We start from the raw sequence: 23,853 nt of genomic DNA on the forward strand, positions 1-23,853 counted from the left end.
TTATTAAGCAGGCAAACGACTCCCCCTGAATACGGCCATAAATCAACCCTTGAACAGGGAGTGCAGCAGGACCTGACAACCAGCGCTGCATCTGCCCCCACACCACACTGACGGGGTGAAGAGACTTGTTGCATGGAGATATGACCCGCATATACAGACGCCGCTGGCGTTGCCCGACTCACCACACAACATGGGACATTGCCCAGGCCAGTGTAAAGAAGACATTCAAATAATCGACAAAACACTGGAAGATCTACGGAAAGGTCACAGGGCTGGACACTCGCAGTGTTTCCATTTGATGTTCCAGACAGCATGCCCCACGTTCCATTACTTAAAGCAAGTGATCTGGAAGGGTCACAGTTAAGACAATTTATGTTTCAGTACAATGAAATCTATTCAAAAATGTGGCATGCGGCTCCGACGGGGAATGTATCGTTTGAAGTCTGTTATGCAGAATACGGCCAGCTTCCCATTTATGGGAAACGGATAGATGCTTTGGTGACATGAGAGCCGAGCGCAGTATTCACCTAGAACAGGACGCGTGGTCATATTTAGACAGACATTTAGTTTGTGTTTTTGATTTACAGGCCATGCCGGAGTTGGCCATCTTACCACCTGCTCTATTTGTGTAAAATCGTTACGGCACACGGGTGACGTAAAGTCTTGTCCACCTGTGATCGTAAGGCTGCTTGACCACAACGCACTGAGACCAGTCACACGTCAATTTAGATTATCTCAAGAAGCTATTGAGGGCATAAAGCCAATAGTATGTTTGAATCCTTATTGGAAGCTGATTTGTTCCCTTAGGCCTGACATTGTTGAAGTGCCATTAGAAAATTGTGAATTAAACCCCAGAAACAGCTAAGTTCCGCTTGTTGGAGAAGAATGGTATTTGTACGTTTCTGAGTCATTTTGTTTTGGAAAAAAAGTACTACTGCTGACTTTTTGCATGTTTTATCTACATTCTATCATAATTTTTTTCCTTAAAATTGTGTTTGGGCTCATGGTCTTGATTACACAGTTAACTAAGACTGGGATGCTTGCATGTGTTAACAAATATTGATTTACAGCGGAAGTTACTGCTGCTGCTCGGAAATTCTGTGACACCCGGAGGCCTGCAGGTACCAGTTGATGGCCGTCCAAAAGTGACCACCCCTTTTGAGCACATCATGTTAGATTATACCACGCTGACCACGCTGACCACTGACCACGAAAATGTTTCAACTCACACACGTTGGTGAAGGTTAAGGAGATGGTCATTGTGGCTGCACACATCACACTGTAAGTTATTCAAGGGCTCGATCAGCCCGGCCCTGAAACCAACAAATAGACGTGTGCGCTGCACCCACTAGATGTCTCGTGCAATTGGCATTGCACCACCGCCTGAGGCTTCCATGTACAAAGGGAGGAATGAAGAACATGTGTCTGTTGTTCCCGTTTGTTGTCTCCAATTTTGTCAGTCATTACCTGAATTGAATTCTACTGTTTTGATTCATTTGACCACTTTTGCTACTTGTAGTTGCCTGCCTGCCTGCCTGGTCTGACGTGACAGAACAGACCGGCCTCGGATGCTAAATGCTTATAATTCAGCTTTTAAAGGCACGTCTGTTGTGTTACCTGCTAAATGTACGGTTTGCATCACTAATAATGGTTTCGCACAGATGTCTTATTTTGCCCAACTTCACATAAGGCCATTGATTGGAATGATTTTTGCGGCTGTACTCAGTAAAAGCAGTACAGGCACTATAGCCTAGGGGGTATTTATCTTTCCCATTCCTTAGATCTTATCTTTATTATGTCTGCTAGCTCTGTTCAGGTAGGGGTGCTTTCACACCACAAAAACAGCCTGTTTCTGCATGCATAACTCATCTTGCTACGGTTACATTTTCTATCATGTATTTTATTGTTACTAATGTTGAATGTTGATTTAGCATTTGCTTGTGTGGTAGCTACTAATTCACATCATGTTGTACTCATGCTGTATGGTTAGTTAGTTTACAGGTGTAACGCTTCCCTGGTTCAGTTTGGTGATTAAATGTGTGGAATTTAATCAAAGGGAGGAATGATGAAGCAAATGTATTATTATTATATTATATGGCTTAGCATCGATTAGTCTGTGTTGCTAGCTTGAGTTTGAGAGCTGCAGAACAGGGCCTACAACACCAGCTGATAAGGCCGGAATAGGGAGCTCAGGTCGGCAGGTCACAGCTGCCCGTAAAGAGGTCCCTTTATTTATGGCTGTGCAGAGGACATATGTTTTAGCACCAACAAGCTCAGGAGAAGACATCGAATGAATTATTGTTTTCCTGTAGCCAATTATGAGCGGACCGCCAGAGAAGAGCAAGTCAGTCTATCTGTGTGCTTCGCTGGTGTAGGATGTATTGTATGTGTAAATGTTGTGTGACTGTTACAGCGCTGTAAATACATCTTTCTATTATCACTTAACATGGTCATGACTGCGCCGTACACTGTGACAGAAAGACACACCTGATTCTGACACACTTCACAGTTCTGTGAAAGTGGGCACAATTAACGCCTCCTTACACCGTTACAGTCAGAACAATGTTATTACCACAACAGCTGAATGCAGTATGTCAGCGACAGTGGTGGAAAAAGTACTCAATGTCTTTACTTAAAGGGATACTTCACTTTCCGCCGGGGGACACATTTAAAAAAAATATTAAAAATAAATGAAAAAAGTTATGGAAAATTCATGGCCCCCTCACACATTAGTAGGACACTGCGTGTCGTGAGGGGGCCATGAATTTTCCATAACTTTTTTCATTTATTTTTAATATTTTTTTTAAATGTGTCCCCGGCCCGAAAGTGAAGTATCCCTTTAAGTAAAAGTATCAATACTGCAATGTAGATATACTCTGTTACAAGTAGAAGTCCCTTATTAAAAATGTACTTGAGTAAAAGTACAAAAGCATCAGCTTCAAAATATACTTAAAGTACCAAAAGTAATAGTACTCATTGTGCAGAATGTCCCGTTTCACGAGTTCAAAATGAATAAAAAATATTTTGAAAATAGCAGATCTACAACCGAGCTTGTAGATCGGCTATTTTCAAATGGCCGAAATGTATAGGGCTGAAGTGGGTATTGTATGTTTTGTAATAATAATCAAAATCTACAAAGTAACTAGTAACTAAAGTTTTCAAATAATTGTAGTGGAGTAAAAGTATAATATTTGCCTCTGAGATGCAGTGCAGTAGAGGTAAATGTACTGAAAATTGGAAATACTCCACCTTAAACAGTACTTGAGTACATGTTACTTTCCACCACTGGTCAGCGACAATAGTGCCGTGACAAATTCACGCTCATGAACACGAAGAGTCATAATTTAAGGATTGATTGATTGATTGATTGATTGATTCTTTATTTAGACATGGATCGCCCATAAAAGCCAACGGATTGTTTCAAATGAGATCCCCACATATTCAAATCATGGTGACATTAAAAAACAGACAGATACACACTACTATGGAGACCATCATACAAATAGCTTGACATTTCAAGGTATATATATATGCAGAAATAAGAGACAACTAGAAGGGCTCTCATTCTACTGCAAATGGAATGTGCAGGGCAGCACTGCAGGCATATAGATACATACTGCAGGCATATAGATACATACTGTAGTATATGACACTGTCAGGCATATAGATACATACTGTAGTATATGACACTGTCAGGCATATAGATACATACTGTAGTATATGACACTGTCAGGCATATAGATACATACTGTAGTATATGACACTGTCAGGCATATAGATACATACTGTAGTATATGACACTGTCAGGCATATAGATACATACTGTAGTATATATGACACTGTCAAAATCTGCAACAGAGCGCATACTGTATGCTGTACGTTGACATGTAGCCTGGAGGCAGGGACGTGCTGGCCACTGGGACATTTGGGACAATTCCCGAACGGCCGCTCCATTCCGGGCCGACCAGGCCGGACGTTTTTGTTTTTGTTTTTTCTCCACTTTTTGGGTCTGGGCGACCCACAAAGTAAATATAACTCATGTAATTGGCCCACTGGCTTGTCTCTCATCTGAAATGGCCAATCCTTGAGTAGCACCGGCCCACATTACCCCCAGTATTTCATTATAAAGTATATAGTATTATGTAAATTTTTCACTGTATATTTTTATTATAAATAATACAATTGTTTATTTTGATTATAAATAATAATATGCCGCTCATCGGTTAGTATTTTTGGAACCTCGCCGCGCGTCCGGAGGCAAAAACATTCCAGCGCACGGCCTCTGGTCGCGCGCCTTGCGGGGCTCTCTATCTGAGATTCCCAGGCTGAATTAGGGGCCCAGCATGTCCCTGCCTGTTATGTGTGACCGTTTCAAACAAAAGACAGAGAAACTGAAGACTCTTGAACATTGTCTCATTCATTCATTGTCTCATTCATTCTTTCTTTCTTTCTCATGGTAATGCAAAGCAATTCACAAACAAAACACAACTCAATGGGCATATTGATATTCCATGACCGAAAAGGAAATTGTGACTTCAGTAAGTGAATAAGCACAACAACAACAACAGAGTGTGTGTGGATGGGTGGCTGGCTGTGCGGACCGACTGGTTTGAGACCTGATACTCTATTGGGGGAGTGGTGTGCCTGGAGGCGGTGTCAGGGTTTAATGCAGGTGAAAGGCCTTGATGAGATCATGATGATGAGAAAGTGCTGTGGGGAGATCTGAGGTTTAACCCATTGAGACCTGAAGCCGATTCTACATGTCTCCTAAATCCCAACAGTTTTCTGAAAAACGTAAGTTTCTATATCAGTGGTTCTCAAACATTTTCATGTCAAGGACCCCCCAAATTATATGTATTTGGCCGCGGACCCCCATCAAAATATTTTGTTCCAGGGACCCCCCAGAAGCAAAGATTTGAGTAAAAAAAATTCGCTTTAAAAATATATATATTCACAGATTTGCACACATTTTCACGATTTTTCAAAAATAGCAGATCTACAAGCTCGTAGCGCGGCACTCGGTGCCGCGCTATGAGCTTGTATATCTGCTATTTTTGAATAGCCCAAAGTGTAAAATAATGCTTTTTTAGCTCAAATCTAAAAATGACACAGTTCCAGGTCTTAATGGGTTAATCCCTGCAACGGCCAACATGTTCTCCAAGTGTCATATACCGTCATACCTTCATGTCATGAATGTAAATGATTTCAAGGCCATAAGTCGATGACACAATTATCTCTAGCAAAGAAGAGATTACCTATTTGGGCTGTATTCTTTACAAATACCTGACAGGTTTAAGCATGGCTACAAAGGTGGTCAAATGAGTAAACCAGAGAACCAGATTCATGGGCAGAATTTCCTTTTTTGTCAACAAAAGTGCTCTCAGGACCCTCTCAGGGGCCCTGATTCAGCCCCCTTTTTGACTATGCTTGCACCTCTTGGTACTCCAACATCTCCAATGTCACTAAAAACTAAGCTTCAAACCTCCCAAAACAAACTTGATTTGACTACCTCTCGGACTGGGGCTGTTCGTGTACAGTACAGTACGATATACTGTGCTGCACCATTGCAATTAATAAACAGGTTTAAACAGGTTTCATAATGGCATGTGGCCCACACGCCATGTGAATGGCCTGATTATGTTTGACATTTAAAATCCGTTTCAAAATGCAAATAACTCGACCTGTATTGTTAGAAGGATGCATTCCAGATAATGGCGCCTGAGATACAGACGCCTCAGAGCCGGAGGAGCAGGGTTGCCAGATCTGCTTATTATAATTTCCCCGCAAGATTTTATTTGAAAATAGCCGATCTACAAGCTCACAACGCGTCGTGAGCTTGTAGATCTGCTATTTTCAAATAGCTGATGTAGATGTTAAAGTGCTCATGTGGCCCATAGTCGCTTCTTTTCCTAGACCTGGTTGCTTGTTTCTCTCACAGAATCTGGCAACACTGCGGAGGAGGCGTCTACCTTTTATATGTCCATGGTGGGGCTGTAAGGATCTGTCGGTCCATCCGTGTTAAAGGAGTAGTTCACACCAAATACTTATTTTATATCAATTGAACACCCCATGAAGCCTTGAATTCATGAATAGTTTTTAGTTTTTGACGCATGAGCCAATAATTTGATGACCGGTGGGGTTTCCGGTAGGAGACTCAAAGAAGACTCTTTGAGTCTCCTACCGGAATTCAAGGGGTGTGTAATTGATAGAAAATAAGTAAACATTTGGGTGAACTACTCCTTTAAGCTCAGAAGCTTGTAGATCGGCTATTTTCACTGGTGGTTCATTTAGGTGTTATATAGAGATTAACTCTATAGGTGCCTTTTATGGAGGAAAAGCATTTTATTTTTCTTCTGCTGAACATGAAAAAAAAGAGAGACTGCTGTGTAAAAGTGTTCCATTTAATGACTCACAGTGAAACCAGATGAACATAATACAGTATACAGCCTCTGGAGACTGAAGTGTAATTCACACAATAACTGTGAACATGTTTTCTATTTATTAATAAGAGGCTATAATCATTGCTTGGTATTTATTGTGATGCATATAGCCTCTGTAACTACTCCTAAAGGTTATCTTAACCTGACAATTACCTGTAATCCGATCATTCTCCATGATTTCCTTTCAACTTTATTGCAACCGGGACGATTTACATTAACCATTAACCACTTAAGCCTGATGTACTTCATTGACCAGAGTCCCCCAGGGTCTATACCAGGCCCCCTCCTTTTTTCCCTCTACACCAGATCTCTTTACCTAAAATAACGGCTCTACAAGCTCACAACACTACGCTACACAATGCGTTGTGAACTTGTAGATCTGCTTTCACCGAATGTTCGCCCCTCCCCCCCCCAGAATAGGGAATCTAGGGTTGATGTGGTTCAGGGAGTAAGATCATGTTGAAGAATGATGTATAAACATTTGACCCAGACATGGCGGCTCACTGTCTTTTGTTTCCCTCAGGTGTTGTAAAAGGAAACGTTACAAACTCCCTCAGACTACAGGAGAAGAAGAAAACATCAACGAGACATTGTGAAAGCAAGACTTCTTCTGCGATACAGTGCATTCAGTTAGGAGCTGTGCTCATATTAGACTCAGATTCATAACATTACTGTATGTTTTTTGGTAAATACTTTTTTAATGTTTATTTTAAAGTAATGAATTGACACATTTCAACCAATACTAGTAAAATAAATGTATCTTTGAAAATATACAGATATGTACAAACTAGGGCTGTCAAACGATTACAAACTTTAATCAGATTAATCACAGCTTAAAAATTCATGAATCATTATTAATCACCATTCGACCCATGTCCAAAATATATTTCTTTCTGTATATTGTTGTGGGAATGGAAAAATAAATGACAGAAGGAAAAAATATACATTTAACATACAGTATGTATTTATGTATTTATGTATGTATGCATGTCAATTATAACAAATCCAAAGTGTGGTGTTAATATTGAAAAATCAATAATATATTACCGGACTTTTACAGTATTGATACTTTTAGTTAAGTAAAAAACCACTGGTCTTAGGTCTGAGAGTCTAAATCTCATCAAATGGTCTGTGGCTCAAATGCCCAACAAATAATGGACCCTGATATGAAAAGGGTTGAAAACCACTGCTCTAAACAGAACAATAACAACATTTCTGTCCGTTTCCCACAAAACCCGCGGTTTCTCGTCTCTAGTAAAAATAAAAAATACACTTTCGCTACTCACCAAAACAAAGAGAGTTTGAAGATGTTGAAAGTCTACTCTACTAAGTGGGAACACTCTGAGCCCCCCCACCTCACGTCTAAAATACACTTTTTGGCCAGAAAATAAACTATTTCACCGGAAGGATAACATTTTCACTCCACTGTGCCCCCTACAGATCCGGTCAATGGAACTTTTCTATTGACAACATGTTCTCCTTCCGCTGAAATATTTTCTTTTCTGGCCAAAAAGTGTATTTTAGACGTGAGGTGGGGGGCTCAGAGTGATCCCACTAAGGAAAGTAGGCTTTCAACATCTTAAAACCGTCTTTGTTTTGGTGAGTAGCGAAAGTATATTTTTTATTTTTATTAAAGACGAACGAGAGAATGCACAGCCTAAGCTAACGGGGGTGTGCGGGCAACGGCTGGAAAGTAACATAAGGAGAAGCGTTAAGGAGAACTCCTTCTAACTCCATGGACCAGAGCTAGGGGCGGGCCGTTCTGCGAATGCGTTAAATGCGTCAAATATTTTAACGCAATTAATTCCAAAAATGAATTACTGCCGTTAACGCGATACTTTTGACAGCATTAGTACAAACATTAACATTTTGTAGAATTTTGTCGTAGACGGGGCACAGGTGGGGTCTCGTCCTCTGTAATGACGAAACATGTGTAACAGAGTGGTTCACAACCTCAGCCTGATAGTCTAATATCTCCCCCCAGCCATGGGGAATTCCCTTTGGCTTGGTGGTTAAGATGTTGGCTTTCCACACGGGAGACCAGGGTTCGAATCCCGGGCGTTACAATGGTGCCGTGACCCGGATCGGATTTCCCCGTTGGAGGAGGTCATAAGGGGGGTGAGTGTAACAGAGTGGTTCACAACCTCAGCCTGATGGCCTGAAAGTCTAATGTCTCCCCCGAGACATGGGGATTTCCCTTTGGTTTGGTGGTTAAGATGTTGGCTTTCCACGTGGGAGACCCGGGTTCGAATCCCGGGCGTTAAACATGCACACTTTATCCTGGCAAAGAAAAGACATAGGATTAGTGTTGTGTATAAATGCAGATAACCACTAAGGCCATCTATACTTCGTCGTAGGAAAAATTGCATAACTTGCAGATGTACAAGCTTGTGGATTGGCTATTCTTGCTATTTTTTGAACATTTAGGAAAAAAATAAATTCCGGCCTAAAAACATTCCCAAAAAAGTAGGACAAATGTTCTATCTCTATCTCCAAGATCACGACTGGTAATTCTCCCAGGAGCATACCTTTCTCTCACAGGCATCTGCTGGAAAGTTTCAGGCAAAGGTCGACCAAAGGTCTCTGGAAGGAAGAGAGTGGCCAGGCCAGACAGAAGAGCCAGAGAACCCAGCAATAGATATGGTAGATACTTGTAGTATATACCTGCATATGGAGAAGAGCACATTTTAATGACTTAATAGTTTAGTATGCAGCATGTACATGGGAGTGTTGAAGTACCTGTCAGTACTTCTGTCAGGAAACGCCTAATTAATTAACTCATTATTGCATATGGAGATAGCAATTACAGTTTGACTTGGTGGTATACGCTTCTACTCTTGGGGATAGACCAATTATTTGTTTACTAACATTGAGACTGGACTCACAGGTGATTGTTTCACGCAATCAAATCCCAACCTGTTGTTTTTGGGGTGCGCTGGTTTCAGCACACCCCAACCCCCTCTTGTGTGTTGGCTAGTGAGGCGCGTCCTAGTGAGACCTGATAGAATGGGTTTCATTGCGCGCATACTGGTTCTTATCAGTGTGACGTCGTCTGTTAAGGGGTCTATGCTCCCTGCAGCAGCACTACACAGGGTTCCCACACATTTATATCTATACATTTTCGAACCCCCCCCCCCCACCGAGATAGAGCAGAACCCCCCATGAGCAGAATCTACACAGCTGGAGGCTGGGGTCAGAGGAGATATTTTCCCATAGTAGCAGCAACAGTAGATTTGATGGGTCAGGAACGATGGGATAAGCTTCGCTGCCATCAAGTATAAGTCAAACTATTCAAGAATCTATGTAGATCTTTAAAATCCCAACCGTAGACCTGTGTCATTTGATGGTTGTCTGCACCATCGCTGTGTGAATGGGTAAATGTAACACACCTTGTAAAGCAACTTGGATAAAGGCGCTATAGAAATACGAGACCATTTGCCAAGTACTGTGTCAAATTGGTACACTTTTCTGTGCCAGTAACTCACTTCGGAAGTATCTGTTCAGATGCAATAGTAGTTATTACTACTAATAGTAATAGTTATTACTCTTTGACAGAGTAGAAGTTGACATTGCAGATTTATATGGACAGAAACTTACTCAGTTGCATGAGATAAGGAGCAAGGATACCGCCCACTTTGGAAACCATGGAACAGGTGCCAACAGCTGTGTTTCTGATGACTGTTGGGTACAGCTCTCCGGTGTAGGCAAAAATCAGTTGGAAACTGGTGGATATGCCCAATTTACCCAGCATCTCCAGTGTTATGGACAGGTAAGGTAAACCTAAGCAAACAGAAGAATAGAAGAGAATAAAGTAGAATAGATCCATGTATCTATCTATTTAGATATGCTGTATGTGTGTATATATTTATGCATGTATGTATTTGTGTACATATGTCCATGCAAGTGCTTCACATTAATGAATGGTACAGTATATCCAACATTTGCAATGATTAGCAGAATATGTACACACATGCACACGCACGCACGCACAATTCTGACTGGCATTGGTTTTATTTGGCATTAATGCCAAGTTAGCCACTCTTCCTCTGTTAGATAACATTACATCCCAAAGCTGTATGGAATGCTGTTAAGGATGACATTTTGTTTCATCTTTAGACAGAGAAGGAGTAGTCTTGTAACTTCCAACATTCATTAGTTTTCTATGATAAAGTCCCTACAGTCACCTTGTGGCACCAGCTGAATGCAGTACAGCATTCCTCCTCCGAGAGCCATACTGAGTGCCAAAGACAGCCGCCTGGGAAGATACTGCAGCGCCAGCCAGCTGGAGACGGACGCCGGCAACCCCACGGCTGCCGAGATGAAACAGTTGAGAAAGCGGTCGCCGTGAAGACGGGATGTGTTCAGGGACAGAGCAAAGTAGCCAGTGTTTATAGTGAACCTGGGAGGGACACACACACACAGCAACAGTCTTTGTCCCAGCAGTAAGTACTGATCAATGATTAACAGATGGATGGATGATGGCTAGATGGATGGGCAGATAGATAGATAGATATATGCATATATTTATATATATATATATATATATATATATATATATATATATATATATATATATATATATATATATATATATATATATACGGGCAACAGACGGCCCCCACCTTCACTTAATGCTGCCCGCAGGTTGATATCGGATTACTGATATATTATTGATTTCAGCTGTTACAATTGCAAACATGACCCGCTTTAATTACTTCAGTCTATATTAGTAGCTTAATGACTAGTATTCAAATTCTATTGTCTTTTTTATGTCCAATGTATTTGTATTTGCATTTAAATTTAAGTTAACATGAGTATAACTAAATGCATTTGAAATTAAATAAAAATGTAACTTTTCAGGATTCCAATTTAAAACAAAAATGTTGGATTCCAATTAAAAAATAGCTAAAATAGCAGATCCACAAACTCAAAACGCGTCGCACTACGGCGCGTTTTGAGCTTGTAGGTCGGCTATTTTTGCTACTTTTGCGTGACATAGAATGGCGAAAAAAGTTAAAATACGGAGAGATAGTATATGCAATGTGAGCCTCTGGAGTAAGTTCTGCGGCACGCCTCCTGACAGGAACCAGCAGGCGTGAGCACATTACGCCCGTGCTGGCCTCACTCCACCTGTTCGCTTCAGAATTGATTTTAAAATTGTATTGTTTGTTTTTAAATCCCTGAATGGCTTGGCACCTCAGTACCTCTCTGACCTCATAAAGGTCTATACCCCCCCAAGGTCACTGCGGTCTGCTGGCCAGCTAAGTCTTGAGGTCACAGTAAGGACAAAACAAGTAAGACGCGCGAACGCTGGAAGCGAACGCAGCTCGAAAATATTGTGTATTTACGGACTTGTAATCTGTGTTATTTCACCGTGATGGAGAGAGAACATTGACAGAGTGTGTGTGTGTGTGTGTGTGTGTGTGTGTGTGTGTGTGTGTGTGTGTGTGTGTGTGTGTGTGTGTGTGTGTGTGTGTGTGTGTGTGTGTGTGTCAGAGCATTGTCTAAATTCCTGCACTCTGGCGCACTCGGGTGGCTGCTTACAGGCAGTGCACGCATGTGAGTCATGTCACCCAGGGGCAGGCAGGCAATGAGAGCGTGAGTCACATGGGTGCATGCAGCCAATGAGAGGTGAACACAGACGGACAGAGACACACACAACCCAGGCAGAGTTACATAGTAAGCTCCACTTGGTCGGAGGCGCGGCGAACGCGTTCGCAATTAAAGACCAGAGGCGACCGAGCCTTCGCTGCCATAGCCCCCACCCTATGGAATGCGCTCCCCCCCATGTTAAAAGGGCCCCCACTATTGAGACTTTTAAATCTCGGCTTAAGACACACCTTTACACCTTGGCATTTTAACCCCGCTTGAGAGTTTTCTGTGGTCTATGTCTTATTTGTTTTCTGTGTGTTTTGCTGGTGTTTTCTGTGTTTTTAGCATATTTTAGCTTGTATTTTGCATGATTTTCTATACAGCACTTTGTAAACTCTTAACCCTGGTTGTGAAATGTGCTATACAAATAAAGTGGATTGGATTGGATTGGAAGTGTGGAAATATAGTGTCTCTCTCCATCATCAAAGTCACCCCTGCTGTAGAACATTCTCTAGAATACAGACCAAAACTGTACATTGTTCTGAAGCACACACACTGACTGTTATTACTGAATGTCCACTGATTCCCAATAATGAGACTCTTTGCCAACCCCTTCAGCTTTTATTTTGAATGTGCTATTCTGTGAATTTGCAGTCTTTTAACTTGAAAAAAAAGTACAATTACTGATAAATTTTCGCATGTCAAACATTCATCCCCACTGACATGCGCTCACATATTCACACAGACAAAAGGCACCCTCCCTTTTCCCTTCGCTACCGTCGGTCACAAGAGTGTCTGAATACACACAGACGGTGACCCACTCTGAGACAGGTGACACATACTCAGTGGTGGAAAAATACTCAAAATGTGTTACTTAAGTAAAAGTATCAATACTGCAATGCTACCCTTCTACAGCACGTGTGATAAGGTGAGCGCAAAACAACCTGTGGATACTCACCACACTAGGAAGAGTATGAGTGTTGTGGATCTGGTTTTGGTGAAACTTAGCAGGTCTAGAACGCTGTGACGCTCCTCTGGGTCACATCTGTCCTTTGCCATGTCACTCTGCAGCAGTGGTGGAAAAAGTACTCAAATGTTTTATGTTTTTTGGTGACACCTCTGGTAGCTACGTGGTCATTACAGCATCTGGTAGAAATGTGATTCCCAGTGTTGGGGCCAGAAAATTGGGATTACAAATAGTATTTTATAGTGTTTAGGGAAGTGGTCAATGGTTATTGTGAAAAATATGCAAGTGAAGTTTTGTATATATTAGAAATACATTTTAAAAGTAATTTAAAAGGTTAAACAGTATGACTTAAAGTCAACTTACATCATAACCTTTAAGGATGACTTTCGGAGCCTCTACGTTGTTCTTCTTAGCAGCTTCTCTCAGTATGGCCTCAGCATCCTCTATCCTTCCCTGGGAGATCAGCCATCGAGGAGACTCTGGGATGAACCTGCCTCGCAGGTAGGAGAGAGAAGGTCCACGCTTTGGTTATGGAACACAGAGAGAGAGGTTCACGCTCAAACAGTCAGAAGGGCTTTACCTCAAAAGCAATTCATGGTCCCATACAGGTGATTACAGCGAACAGAATATATCATCCTTTTAAAATGTAATAATTTTAAGAGAAAAAGACATCTCCAAAAAACTAAAATAACCTTCAAATCTATACTGAAAATGTTACGTTATAATTAAGTCATTAAGCAGATATTCTTATCCTGAGGAAGTGTGTATGCAGTTTCAATGTAGTGCTTCAAAGAAGGATACCAGTTAAACGTGACTGATATTGTACTTCTAACGCATGAGGGGGCTGTGTTTTTTTTTCATTTTTTTAAAAACATTTTTCTGTAATAATTGTTTTGGAAAATTAGCAAATAAATAAAATAACATAAAGAATATGAAAAGTAAGTAATTGAAAAAACACGGCCCGTCACACATTAGAAGGACAATCAGTCACCAGAACCAATGAATCCATCATGGTTAAAATGGAGTTACAGATAAAATGTCAGATAAAATGAATATCAAATATCTAAATACTGAATCAAGCAACTTCTCAGGTGCTCAAAAAAGCCTGAGTAGACGCAAAAATGACCCCAAACATGTTTGAAAGTGAAATATCCCTTTAAAGATTCAGTTATAAAATAGTTAAAAGAAAAACCCTTTAGAATTTGAATTCATAAAAGAATGAAAGAAACTATTAGCATCTATACTACAGTGAGCTGTCACAGGTAATAGTGATAAATAATAGTAAGTCCCCAATATTATGAGTGGAAAAAAAACTGTCTCAGTAGTGATGGTTCTTCGGCAATGACTGCAACTCACCACCAGAGGGGTGTGTAGAGCAGGCAAGGCAGAGATAAAGCCAGCAGAAGATGCTTCCAGTCCCTTATGAAATAAGCAAAGAGAGGCAGCATCATGTAGCCAGAGGTAAAGAACAGATTCACTCCCAGAGTCACAAACAGGACACGTACTTTTCCTGACAAGATCTCAGCACCTGGAGGGAAGCAGAGGGAGAGAAATACACCAAAATAAAACACGTTTAACGGCTAGAGCTCCTCCGTTCCACAGATTTCCATAAACCTAAGACCTAGAATCTAGAACCTAGATCGGAATACTGATATATTATTGATTTCAGCTGTTACAATTCCAAACATGCAAACATGACCCGCTTTAATTACTTCACTCTATATTAGTAGCTTAATGGCTAGTATTAAAATTCTATTGTCTTTTTATGTCCAATGTATTTGTATATAAGTTCATAAAGTTAACATAAGTATAATTACATGCAGTTGAAATTAAATAAAAATGTACTTTTCAGGATTCCAATTCAAAAAGAGCAAACAAATTTAAACAGGATTCTAATTAAAAAGTAGCAAAAATAGCCGATCTACAAGCTCAAAACGCGTCGCACTGCGACGCGTTTTGAGCTTGTAGATCGGCTATTTTTGCTACTTTTGTGTGACATAGAATGGCGAAGTACGGCATTCATTTCGAAAAAAAGTATAAAAAACAGAGATAAGAGGTGTCTGCCCGACAGTATATGCAGTATAAATGGAGTGGTAATATAGAGGCCCTCTCCATAATCAAAGTTGCACACTCCTGACCTAGACACTGTATTTTGCAATAATATCGATATGCACAGTATGTCATCATTTCATTGCATTCCTAATGCTGGAGTCGCAGGCCAAAATAGCAGATCTAATAGCAGAGACCTCAAAAACTATAAGAGTGAGGAACAGGACTGGTCCGATGTACTAAACAGCACACAGGTAGATGAATCTTGGCTTGGTTTCAAAACCAAATTCACTTCAATCTTGGATAGCGTGGCTCCCATGAAAACCGTAAGGGTCAAAACCCGCTCGGAACCATGGATGAATTCGGACACTGAACTTCATAAATGTAGGATCAAACTCGCCAAACTCTTCAACAAAGGTCTCGAAACCCACCTAGCTAAACTCATAAGAGAGAGAAATAAGCTAAGAAACAAGGTAACTGCCATGATCAGATCATCACAAAAAAAACGACCTCGTTGACCAAATTTAAGAAAACCAAAACAAACCTTGTGAGCTTTGGAAGTTACTCAACAACTAGGCTGCCTATAGCGTGCCTGATATCTGGTCTAGAGGGGCGGGTTCAAAATCTCCGGAGGAAAATTCTGTGAGATCGCATTGGTTCACCAATCTGTCCGTCAGCCCCCGCCCCGCCCCATGCCCCTCCTCCTCCCCCAATGTGCAGCATTGAGAGCATAGATATAGAAACCTAGATACCTCATTGGCCTCTGCAGTTCATTGGAGCGACTGGTATCTCAATACAAGGCTCTTCCGCAGGGCTGTTTGACTACTGACCAATCACATCGCGTTGACTACTGGCCAATCACAGCGCGTCTAACTGACTAGTTGCTGCGCGGCTGCCTCTTAAGAAAAGACCCGCCTCACCTGCCTCTGATTGGCCTACCGAACGCCCCCTGCTGAAGCGGAAGGAAGTGATAGGCTAGCCCTGCGGAACAAGGAAGCGCGCCCGAGATGCGAACGCTTCAGAGCCGAAGGAGGCGTCTACCTTTATATGTCTATGATTGAGAGCCCTGACGTCGCAACATTTGGAGCGACGCCCACTGCACTCTGGTTGGCTGGGGAAATGAAACACTTCCTATTCCAGGAACGTCAACAGGCTGGTCCAGGCTCTTATTTTTGAGCAAAACTAAAAAATAAAAGCCTGGAGATCGAGGCTACTCAACAACCAACTAGGCTGCAGCAAAAATTTGAAAACGAGGTTTGCAAACATCAGTACCATTCAAGGTGAATGACGCTGTCATTACAGCAAATCTGGAAGTGGGTAAAATCCTCAACATCTTCTTTACAAGCAGAGCCACAACACTGGTTAACAATCTGCCCGAATTCTCTGGGCTTTTTGGTAAAGAACACTTCCAAGCATTCTACAAAAATCTAGGTGTACCCAAAGATGATTTTAAACTCACCATGGTGACAACAGATGAGGTGTTTAAAAAATTGAGCGCACTACAACAACACAGAGCCACAGGCCTCGACAATATTCCCTCCACATTTCTAAAAGACTCAGCCGCCTCCATTGCTCCAATCACCCACATAATAAACCTCTCCATCAAACAGGGACGGGTCCTCTGATATATGTGAACGATATGTCATCAGCTTGCGACTGCAACATGTTCCTGTTCGCAGATGGCTCGGCTCTGCTGGTCTGGGACAGGCTGCAGGTTGAAAAAACTCTCAGCTCTGAACTCGATACAATCCGCATCTGGCTCTCTGACAACAAACTATTATTACACCTGGGTAAAACCGAATCCATTCTCTTTAGGTCTAGTGTTAACCTTAGCAGGGCTGAGAGCTTCACAATCAAAGCGGGTGACGATGTTATCACAAGAAAGGAGGAAATTACCTACCTAGATTCCATCTTGGAGGCAAACCTCTACGGTGATAAAATGATAGAAAGAGTCATCAAAAAGGTCAATCAAAGAACACGTTTTCTGTATAGGATCAACTCTCTAGTCTCTAGTCAGTAAGAATACCGTGAAGATTCTCACAGGGGCCCTCATCCAAGGTCATTTCGACTATGCATGCTTCTCATGGTATCACAACACCACTAAGGCCTTAAAAACAAGGCTCCAGACATCCCAAAACAAACTTGTAAGGCTACTTCTTCTTGGCCTCAAACATACAACCCATCTAACCCCTGCTCATTTTGCTAGGGTTGGATGGCTCAGGGTTGAGGACAGAGTACAGCTACTTGCAATGGGCCTATTCTACAAGATACACCACAACATTGGGAACCCCATGTACCTGTCAAAATACTTCATAAACGTAAATGAAGTCCATGATCATAACACCAGAGGCAGCTCCACTGATCATGTTCAACCAAGATTCGGCACAAACAAGGGAATGAACTCTTTCTCATGCTATACAACAAAAATGTGGAATGCCCTACCAAAAGGAGTAAAGGAGTGTAAAACCCTACTCACTTTCAAAACTGCCCTAAAGAATCACCTTCAGGAGGCTGCAATTCCAAACTGGACCTGTCAAAGTCTTAACCTACCCCCCCCCCCCCTCCCTCCTAAAACTGTCTATTGTACATATTTCTTGTTTTTCATACCAGTAACCTGTAAGCTGATTGTATGACGTTCTGCATAGTAGTGTATATTTGTATGTCTTCTTAAATGTCATCATGATTTGAGTGCGCGGGGATCTCATTTTAAATAAGCCATTGTGCTTTTACGAGCGATCCAGTTTAGAGGACCTCGTATTGTGAATTGTATTTCCATGTACAATGTCCATGTCTTTTCTAAATAAAGTGTTCAATCAATCGAAACAAGCTACCACAACAAGTGTTGTGAGCTTGTTGATCAGCTATTTTCAGCCATGACTCCGTCGCACAACAAAGTATAAATCAGGCTTAAATAGTAGGCTACATGTTACATTCAGCACATTCCCATCCATTCTCAACATGTGAGTAGTTGTTACATACCTATGACAAAAGCAGCAATATGGTTGGAGCTCTGGCCAAAAGCAACAAGGAAGAAGAGGATAGAGAACACCATCCACGAGGGAGAGAAGATTTGGACAAAGGTAAAAAGTGTCTGGACTGCCATGGTTGCAAACATAACAGGCTTTCTTCCAAACCTTAAAAAAAAAGACAAAATTAGCCAACATGTGTTTTGTTTCTCTTTCCTTTGCAATTTACAATTTACATGTTAGCAGTGGTGGACAAAGTACTGAAATGTTTTACTTAAGTAAGAGTAGCAATACCACTATGTAAAAATACTCTGTTACAAGTAAAAGGCCTGTGTTCAAAATGTTACTTGAGTTTGATTGAATAATTGATTGAATATTTTATTAGGCAAAAAATGTAAAACAGCACAGTTACATTTAAAATACTTTGTCTAACAGGTCCGTTCATAAAAGTCCTTGCGGACTTGTTTCCAATGAGGGCCTTGGTATTTAATTCATAGGCATATATAGTGGCACCACAGTTCAAATATCATTACAAAATAAACAGCCAAAAACAATATATAACACTATGTACAACAAAAAAAAATAAAAAAAGAGGGGAAAAAAATATGTACAAGAACAGGGGGGGGGGGGGGTCTGCTGTCTAACGGGAAAATGGTACTACCTACACCTTTGGCCTCCTGAAAGGTGATTTTTTAAGGCTCTTTTAACACATTGAATGCCAATCGCGTAGATCTACGCGAACCTATTTAAAGCCGCAGCGTGCCAGTCGCGTAGATCTACGCGAACCGCCGATTCCCATGTTAATCGCCCAAGGTGCACTTTCCGAATTTTTTTGATCCATTTCCGTTTCCGGTTTTCGGTCGGAAACGGAATTATTCGGGTTTTTTCGATCGTATCCGCTTCCTGTCTGGGATCCTGTTTAAAACTCGATTTTCTCGGTTTGTTGTTTTTCTCCTCGCTGATCACTGTTTAGCGTGTATCGGCTGTAGCTTCAAGATGGCGGCTCGCATTTGGAAACTGTTTTCGCTGGACGTTTCTCACGGATCCGCTGTGTGTTTAGAACCAAATGAACGCGCACTTTTAACTTATTTAGCGAGGTCTGTGGCGACATGATAAAAACAAAAAAACAACAATAAAACGCTGGCACTGGTGAGTACATTATGAGATTAAACTCTGGCATGGAATGTGTTAAATGAGCCCAGCGAACTGCATTTTTTGAGGGATGGAGTTAGACTATTCCAATCCTGGGTGGCAGTGCTGTAGAAGGAGAATTTGCCCATGTTTGATTTATGGGTGGGTGGTACCAAATTGTTGTTAACGCTCCCTCTGGTATTGTGACTGTGGGTGTCGCTAACCTTTTGGAGGTATTTACTCAGATATGCGGGAATTGGGGGCATATCGGGCAAATTTGCATTTACAATTTTGAAGGCCAGTCCCATTTTTAGTTGTTTAACCCTGTCTTCCACCCTGAGCCAGCCTAGGCTGGCAAAATGGGTGGGAGAAAGGTGGGTCATGGGCCCCAATCCGAGGAGTAGCCGAATCAGTTTGTTTTGGGAGGTTTGAAGCTTAGTCTTCAGTGACACTGAGGTGTTGGAGTACCAGGAGGTGCAAGCATAGTCAAAAAGTGGTTGAATCAGGGCCCCAGATAGGGTCCTGAGGGCCTGAGGGTTGACAAAAGAGGAAACTCTGCCCATAAATTTGGTTCTCTGGTTTACTCTTTTGACCACCTTTGTAGCCATGCTATCACCTGTCAGGTATTTGTCAAGTACACAACCCAAATAGGTAATCTCTACATCCATCTGTCTGAGGGAATGTTTGGTCCCAAAGAGAATGGATTCAGTTTTCCCAAGGTGTAGTGACAGTTTGTTATCGGTAAGCCAAGTACGGATTTTTGAGAGTTCGGAGCTGAGCGCCTCCTCAACTTGCAACTTGTCCTCTCCCGAGATCAGGAGTGCCGAGTCATCAGCGAACAGGAACAATTTGCAGTTACAGGCAGCACTCATGTCGTTAATGTATAGAAGAAACAGTAACGGCCCTAGAATGCTGCCCTGAGGAACCCCACAGCTCACCGGGAGGGATGAGGACATGGTTCCGTTGATGTCAACCACTTGTTCTCTTCCCTCCAGGTAAGATCTCATCCAGTTTAGTGATGTGCAGTCAAAACCAATCGCCCTCAGCTTATTAAGTAAAATTGAGTGGTTTACAGTGTCGAACGCTTTTTGGAGGTCCAACATGACCATGCCGCAGTATTTGCCCGCGTCTACCTCACGTTTGATGTAGTCGGTTAGATACAGTAGGCATGTGTCAGTGGAATGGGAGGTTCTGAAGCCCGATTGGAATTCAAACAACAGTTTATGCTCGCTGAGGTAGCTGTTGATTTGTTCTTGAATTAATCGCTCTACAACCTTTGAGATGGAACAAAGGATGGAAACAGGCCTATAGTTGCCAGGTTCTAATTTGCTTCCTTTTTTATGCAGAGGGATTACTCTTGCCAACTTGAAATCCTGTGGGACGTGACACTGGCTGATGGATAGGTTTGTGATTTGGGCTACTATGGGGGCAATAGCAGTAGCTGCGTCTCTGAGGAATCTGGTGGGGATATTGTCAAGGCCGGTGGCCTTGTTTGGCTGGAGGGCGAGTAGTTTTTTCTGCACATCATCAGCATTTACTGGTTTGAATGAAAAGGAGTCTTTTTTAGCCCCTAGTTTAACATAGTGAGCATGGATGTGGTCAGAGCCGTACAAACCTGAATGCTGAGGAAGTTTGCTTACCAACTGGGTTGCAATGGTGGTAAAAAAGCTGTTAAAACAGTTTGCTACCGCTTGCTTGTCGGTAATGAGCACGCCACTTGAAATAATGCAGATGTTTGTAGCTTTGGTTTGAATTTTGTTGTTGCAGCCCAATTTCTGTAGCGCTTCCCACAGCTTTTGTGGGTGGCTTTTGTTTGCCTCAATACTTTCATTTAAGAAATTCTTTTTGGCAGTTTTGACCAATTTGTTTACTACATTTCGTTGATTTCTGCATCTTTCAAGTAGTTGCACATCTTTGCATTTCCTGAACTCAGTGATGGAGAGACGTTTCCTTTTTGCCACACATCTACACTTCATAGAGTACTTTTTTTAACCGAATAAAAGAGGCCTTTGAGCAGTTATAACAATTTTAAAAAAAGGTTGTCATTCTACTAAAACATTATCTAGAAGTGGTACTTTCACCCAACATACACGTTCACAGATAAAATAAGTTATCTTATTTCTAATAGGCCAGCCATACACATCTGGACATAGGCTCAAACTGTTAGTTATTATTGGTGGATTATAAACCAGATAGACCAACGATAACACAGGATAACTGAAGGTCAATGGGTGCAGTCACATGACCATGATTTTCTCCTTACTGTATGTCACACATGACCATGAATCCTTATGTCACACAAGGGCAGTGGAGGACAGTAACTGAGTACATTTACTTGAGTACTGCACTTAAGTATATTTTATGAGTATCTGTATCTATGAGTATTGTTTTGGTATACTTTTTTGATTACTTTCACTCCACAACATTTCAAAGACAAATATTTTACTTTTGACTCCACGGCAACTCTAGGAAGGCTGTGAAGTACTCATTAATTTCAGGCCATTTCCCCACAAGCCTGAAGAGACGGAGCGTCATGGGTCATTACTAAATAATCATGCCATGGGTTTCAAATACCTGTCTGAGATCTGTCCAGAGAAGAAGGATCCACACAGAACTCCCAGTAAGTACACTGAGGAGGTGAACGGTTGTTTCCACTGGTTGCTGCATACCAGGTCAAACTGCAGGTTGAGAATTTACAGTAAAGAAGGATTGACACTTCCGGGTGCACCTTTGGTTAAAATAAAATTGCATTCACTAAAGTTATGGATTGTGTAGCATTAACTTGAAAGAGTAAACACATGCACGCACGCTAGTGGTGGAAAGTAACTAAGTACATTTACTTAAGTACTGTACTTAAGTACAATGTTGAGGTATTTGTACTTTACTGGAGAATATCCAGTCGGCCATTGAAAATGGCGATCTACAAGCTCACAATGTGTCGTGATGCAACGCATTGTGAGCTTGTAGATCTGCTATTTTACAAAGATTTTATACATGTTTTACATTTGAAAACTTGTGAAATGGGACATTCTGCATAATGAGTACTTTCTACTTTTGTAACTTTAAGTGTATGTTGATACCAATACATTTGGACTCTTTGGACTTTTACTTGTAACAGAGTATTTCTATATTGCAGTATTGACACTTTTACTTAAGAAAAAATGTGAGTACTTTTTCCACCACTGACGCACGCACGCACTGACCTCCGTGACGATGGTGGACTGGTAGATGTCTTGGCTGTAGCTCCATCCGTCCACACAGCTCTCCTGTCTCAGTTCAGTGAGGTTCACGTCCCGACCGGGGATGTAGCCCAGAGCAGACAGGTTCCTGACCTCGTCCAGTCTGTACCGGTGGCATCGGCTCTGCTCCTCCTGTCCGTTCACCACCTTGTCAAATATAATAACCTCTATTACAGTGCAATAAGCCGTATGTATGGTATGTATGGGGACTAGGGATGCAACGATATGGAAATCCTGGGCCCCTACCGATACCCATGTTTATAATTAACAATGTGACCGATAACAGATAGCCCATACCGTATGACATATGGAAACATGTCGTAAAGCATTGGTTCTCAAAGTGGCTCCTTGGGGGGGGGGGTACCAGAGGGTCCCCAGCTAAATTAGTTAATAAAGCGTTACAATAATTTTAGCCCCTTATTTTATACTTTGGCTATTCAAAAATAGCAGATATACAAGCTCATAGCCGCGCTATGAGTTTGTAGATCTGCTATTTTTTTTAATTCGTGAACATTTGTGCAAATCTATGAATATATATCTTTTAAAGCGAACATTTGCACTCAAATCTTTGCCTCTGGGGGTCCCTGGAACTAAATATTTTGAGATGGGGATCCGCGGCCAAATACAGTACATATCATTTTGGGGGTCGTTGACAGTTTGAGAACCACCGTCATAAAGAACAAAACACTGGCGTCAGGTGCTCACCTCTACTGGGATGATGGCCTTGCGCCACTCTGCAGTTAGGTTGACATCTGGAACCAGGCAGTGGTGGCGGGGGGTGTCAGCCAGGAAGATGACAGAGAACGTACTGAGGCCATTGGGAACGATGCTGGCAGAGAGCAGGAAGAACAGAATCTGCTGGAAACGTCCCCACTGTCCAAGGAAGGCTGTGGTCTCCTCGTAGTCCTTCATGGCCAAAGACCCAGGAGTCTGAGAATCAACAGAATCAAAGATTCAAGAAGCTCCTGTTCTTGCTGACACTAAATACCTCATCAAGGTGATGTGTCAGACGCTTCCAGGAAAAATCGTCCCACGAAATACAAGCAGTCTGTTGGAAATGCCCCCCCCCCCCCCTACTGTACAAGGCCTCCTCATAATCCCTCATAATCCCAGGCGCAGGAATGTCTAGTATGTTTTTCTGCCGCCGAAAACTATACGTAACGCCTTCCTGGTTTAATATATTACTCCTCTATCTACAGCACTTCTGTAGATAGACTTTGATCCATGACCTGCTGTCTATTACTAGTGGCAGAGATAAAGATAGCTATACCTGCTGAAAATCCAGTTGTAATAAAAAAAAAAAAATCCCACGATTTTGTAACCCTTTTTTCACCCGGTGCCAATTTTCTAATTGATCCTGGGCGCTACACTCCCCCCACAGCCTAGGGAGCCCAGGGCCGAGCTCATGCCTCCTTCAATGCTTAAGAGCCAACTGACCTTCTTGTCACCGGACAGAGGAGAGTTTCCCC

At 41.8% G+C, this 23,853-nt stretch overlaps 1 protein-coding gene across 1 annotated transcript; it reads right to left on the minus strand.

Moving 5' to 3' along the window:
- Window positions 1-1,076: 1,076 nt before the first annotated feature.
- Window positions 1,077-23,296, minus strand: LOC308078257 (organic cation/carnitine transporter 2-like; the record flags this gene model as incomplete). Its single annotated transcript, XM_080419378.1, has 11 exons — window positions 1,077-1,155; window positions 8,969-9,104; window positions 10,038-10,220; window positions 10,625-10,839; window positions 12,991-13,097; window positions 13,363-13,489; window positions 14,356-14,527; window positions 18,028-18,182; window positions 21,720-21,823; window positions 22,349-22,531; window positions 23,090-23,296. The coding sequence occupies 11 exons, from the start codon at window positions 23,294-23,296 to the stop codon at window positions 1,077-1,079; spliced, it is 1,668 nt and encodes a 555-aa protein (XP_080275504.1).
- Between the last annotated feature and the right edge of the window lie 557 nt (window positions 23,297-23,853).

This window comes from Gymnoscopelus braueri (genome assembly GCF_963280865.1).
Source record: "Gymnoscopelus braueri genome assembly, chromosome: 22".
Taxonomy (NCBI): Eukaryota; Metazoa; Chordata; class Actinopteri; order Myctophiformes; family Myctophidae; genus Gymnoscopelus; species Gymnoscopelus braueri.